Below are 4,536 nucleotides of genomic sequence, written 5' to 3'. Positions count from 1 at the left end.
GAGAGAGAGAGAGAGAGAGAGAGAGAGAGAGAGAGAGAGAGAGAGAGAGAGACACCTGCTGAATGGCCTGTGATGTCTCCTGCCTAGCCTACTCAGAGCAAGTCAGGTTACTGCTGAGTCTACCCCACCCAATACTGACTACGGTTCCATTGTTCCTGAAGGTCTGGGAGCCAGGCCTGTGAGGACAAAGAGGAAGCGGCTCCCCCCTACCCTGTGATCCTTGTGGACCCGGATGCGTGTGTCCTCCCTGATGCTGCCCTCTGTGCCTTCGCCGTGCTGGATGATATGCTGGTCACCCTGGCACAGGGCCCCACCCAGTGGAAGATGCAGCTGTTTGAGCGTCCCTGTGCAGGGGAGGAGCCTCAGCCTGGAGACCAGGTTGGTGAGGTGGAGCTGTCCACCTGCACCCCACCAGGTGGGGTGCCAGAGAAGCCTGCAGCCCCCCGCTTCCTGCCCGTGCTGTGCTGCGTGTTCCCACCAGACTCCAGGGCACCTCATGGTCACCCCCAGGGCTGTGGGTGCTTCACGCTGGAGGAGGCTCTCTTTGGTTTACTCTTTGGAGTCGATGCCACCCTCCTGCAGTCCCCTGTGATCCTCTGCGGTCTCCCTGATGGCCAGCTTTGTTGTGTGGTCCTGAAGGCCTTGGTTACTTCTGGGTTAGCCCCTGGTGACCCAAAGGTCCTGGTCAAGATCCTCCACCACCTAGAGGAGCCTGTGATCTTCATTGGGGCTTTGAGGGCAGAGCCACACGAGGAGGAAGCAGCAAGAGAGTTGCTGCCTGGCCAGCATGTGCACTCTGACTGCCTAGTGGCCCTTGGTCACCAGGGCCGGACACTGGCCATCAAGGCCAGCTGGAGCGAGTCAGGGAATCTGGTGCCGGAGCTACGTGAGTATTGCCTCCCAGGGCCTGTGCTCTGTGCCGCCTGTGGCGGGGATGGCCACATGTACCACAGCACTCCCTCAGACCTCTGTGTGGTAGACTTGACTCGGAGAGACAGTCCTTGGAACCCTGAGAAGCCAGATGGGGCCGTGGGAGGTCTGCCCTCCGTCCTGTGCCCAGCCAGCTTGAACATCTGCAGCGCCCTCGCTCTGTGTGTGACAGCAAGGGCACCTACAGGTATGAGCTGCCATTCGTCATCACAGAGGCGTGGGGCAGGCTCCTCCCCAACAGTCTCTTCCCTCTGTTGCCCTCCCTCCTTGCCTTTTTGTTTGGTGAGACTTTTGCTAAGCCGGCAGGTGTGGGCCTTCCTCATCAGGTTCATCACAGACCAGAAGTTCACTCGCTCCTGTCTCGGGGTCAAGGACCTCTGTATGTGTGTCCTCCCTGGAACAGGGCTGTGGCCCCTCAGTTGGCAGGCGCCACAAGCATACGGCTTGTGGGGTTGGTTTAAGAGCATCTCCCATAGCAGCTCTCAAATCGGGTCAGGCCAAACCCTCACATGTCCTCTGAGAGCTCAAGGAACCTGCTTTAGCTGCTGTGTGGCCTGTTTATGAGCCATTCAGAGGGTGTCTCAGAGCTCTCTAAGGAAGCCTTAGCTGGGTTTGCCTGACTCTGACATGAGAGGAAGACATCTCTCCCTTCCCCCAGTGTCTTCCCATTAAGATCAGCTAAGAGTATATTAAAACCTGCTCCAGAAAACATTTTTTTAAAGATTTATGTATTTATTATATGTAAGTACACTGTAGCTGTCTTCAAACACTCCAGAAGAGGGCGTCAGATCTTGTTAAGGATGGTTGTGAGCCACCATGTGGTTGCTGGGATTTGAATTCTGGACCTTCGGAAGAGCAGTCGGGTGCTCTTACCCACTGAGCCATCTCACCAGCCCCTCCAGAAAACATTTAACAGGAGAAAAAAATGCTTAGAAGGAAAGACCCAAACCACTTCAGATGAGGGTATAGCTAGGGTACCTATGAACTGACTTCCAGCTACTAAACTGCCCACTTTGAGGTCCATGTTAAGAGCTGTGTTGGGAATGGGGAAGCAAGCAGACCCTTGGCAGGGACAGGGCAGGAGACATAGTAGACATGTTAAAGACTGAGGCGAGCAGAGCTCAGCTTCCAGGGCACTTTTCTTTGGAAGGTTCAGCAGCCTTGCTCTGTGTGGCCTGTTGAAGGCTGTGACACATTTGAATAATTGGGCACCATACAGTGTCCTCCTTTGGCTCCTCTTTGTCCTATCTGTGTGGACCAGTTGCCACCATGGCATCACATCTGTGGAACATCATCTCGTGTAGGCACTTGAAAATGTGTATAGAGATCAGTGGTCCCCATCCCTGTCCAGACCCCTGGTGCGGGCTCCCAGATGTCCCGCCTGGGTCTTCTGCCCACCCTTTTTCTGGAGCACAGAGTGAACAGCACTGAGTGTCTGGCAGCTGCTCCAGATTTATGACCTGACCGGCCCCGCACGTGTCCGTCATCAGGTAGCACCGAGCTCCTGGCCCTGTCTTCTAAAGGACGCCTGATCTCCTGCGGTCTGGACTTGAACTCTGAGGCGCCTGTGCCTGCCAAAATGGCCATGGCAAATGCAGGACAGAAAATTAAGGAGCTGCTCTTGGACATCGGTGATGTCTCCGAGAGGTGAGCTACAGTCTCCAGCACAGTAGAGCTTGCGCCTTGTCCTTAAAGGTTAGCGTTCTTTGTAGGGAGGTTGCGGTTAACACCCATCTGTGCGCTGTCTCTGCCTCTGCCTCCATCAGGGGCAAAAAAATCCACCCACAGATCCTCAAAAGACAAGAGTCCCCTCTCTTCCCTCTGACAGGACTCAGGAATCTTGTAACACCAATCCCTTGCCTGCTTCTGTGGACCTTCCTCAGAGGCCAGTGGGACCCTGCTCTCAGCAGAGATTCCAGCACCAGACCCAGGGAGCACTTCTTTCCCCAGCCTGTCCCCCCCAGCCACCTTCAGTGCTAGTCCCTCTTGTTCCTCCTGACCTTGGGTTTTATGGCCTTGTGACTTGAGGACATTCCCACAAGGCCTAACACCTACTGTCACTGTGGAGCGTTGCAAAAGGAAAAGAGGCCCGATTGGGACATGTGAGGCGACCTACGGGGCTAGTCCATCCCTAGGAGTCATGGGCTAGTTCAGCACCTCCATCCAGCCCTGCCTTGTATAGCCAAGAGTGAGGATCGGGTCAGAGGATTTCACAGTCGGGACAGGCAGAGAAAAATGTCCTCTTTCGGCCTGGGAGCTGCTTGCGTCCTCAGAGAGCTGGAACCATAATCTGGTCCCCTCCCCCCCAGGGAATCTGCAGCCATGGCTCCCTCCCTCGGCTGTGATCTCCTTCTCCTGGGTGCCATGACTGTCCTTTACAGGGTGTCCTTTCTGAAGAAAGCTGTTGACCAACGCAACAAGGCCATCACAAGTCTCAACGAGGCCATGAACGTGAGCTGCGCCCTGCTGTCCCACCCGGAGGGCGATCGGCCCATCGCGTGCACCATCACCACCTCCTGGAGCCGCCTGGAGCTGCGAGACATGCTGATGGCCACCTGCACACTGGAGAACAGTAGCAGCTTCAGCCTGGACCAGGGCTGGACCTTGTGTATTCAGGTGCTGACCAGTTCCTCTGCCTTAGACCTGGATGGGACCGGGTCGGCTTTCACCTACACCATTCCAGTGGACAGACTGGGCCCGGGCAGCCGGCGGGAAGTGACGTTGCCCCTGGGCCCTAGTGAGAGTGGTGTGCTCGACCTGCCCGTGACCATGTCCTGCTGGCTCTTCTACAGCCTCAGGGAGGTGGTGGGTGCGGCCCTGGCCCCCTCAGACCCTCTAGAGGCCCCCTACCTGGAGCAGCTCCCTCTCAGCCTTCCTAAGCAAGAGGGCGTCTGCCTGCCCCTGTGCAAGCGCACAGTGGACATGCTGCAGTGCCTGCGCTTCGCCGGTGCGGCCGCGCACCCTGCACAGGCCCCCTGTGTGCCTGGCCCTGCCTGTGAGCCTGTGGAAACTTTCCTGAAGACCTGCCAAGCCCCTGGCAGCGAGCCTACTGGTGCTGCCTCCCTACGGGCCAAGTACCTGCCTCCATCCACAGCCTCCATCAGGGTGTCTGCGGGCCTTCTCAGAGCTGCCCTGGAAGACGGTCACTCAGGTTGGTGGCACGGCCGGCCTCCCTTTGGCTTCAGGGCCCTACAGCCTGTAGAAGTCGGGGCTCCCTTTCTCTTCCCTTGGCTTCTGTGAGTCCCACTGCACCCAGACCACTGTTGGATCTTGTGTTGGGTTGCCCTGTCTCCGTCCTTTGTGAGGTGGCACGACCTAAGCAGAGGTAGATGTCACCAGAGAGCAGCTCAGTGAGTTCCCACACACAGTGCGCCTTGTTCTCCAGACCAAAAGCTGGTCTGTCTGAGTTCTGTTACAGCACTGGGCCTGGCTTTTGCTCTCCCTGTATGAAGTCAATTATACTGTTTGGGACTGCATCTGTGGCAGAAGTGTCCTGGTCCTCAGTACCTCTGTCCTGCTCCCAAAGGATGTTGGGTTGCGTATCTGGTTTCAGTCTGTCCTGGAGAGAGCTGCAACAATCTTGCTCAGCAATTCTTTTTTTCTTTT

The 4,536-nt window shown here is 56.7% G+C and overlaps 1 protein-coding gene across 2 annotated transcripts in view; it reads left to right on the top strand.

Moving 5' to 3' along the window:
• Faap100 (FA core complex associated protein 100) overlaps positions 1-4,536 on the top strand; it is a 10,371-nt gene that overhangs the window by 1,052 nt on the left and 4,783 nt on the right. For both annotated transcript variants that reach the window (XM_021212105.1, XM_029546273.1), the window contains exons 3-5: positions 162-1,117; positions 2,421-2,577; positions 3,312-4,081. In XM_021212105.1, coding sequence (XP_021067764.1) covers positions 162-1,117; positions 2,421-2,577; positions 3,312-4,081 — 1,883 coding nt within the window. The remainder of the gene's footprint in view (positions 1-161; positions 1,118-2,420; positions 2,578-3,311; positions 4,082-4,536) is intronic.

Source organism: Mus pahari, chromosome 14, assembly GCF_900095145.1.
Source record: "Mus pahari chromosome 14, PAHARI_EIJ_v1.1, whole genome shotgun sequence".
Taxonomy (NCBI): Eukaryota; Metazoa; Chordata; class Mammalia; order Rodentia; family Muridae; genus Mus; species Mus pahari.
This window is presented reverse-complemented; position numbering and strand designations above follow the sequence as displayed.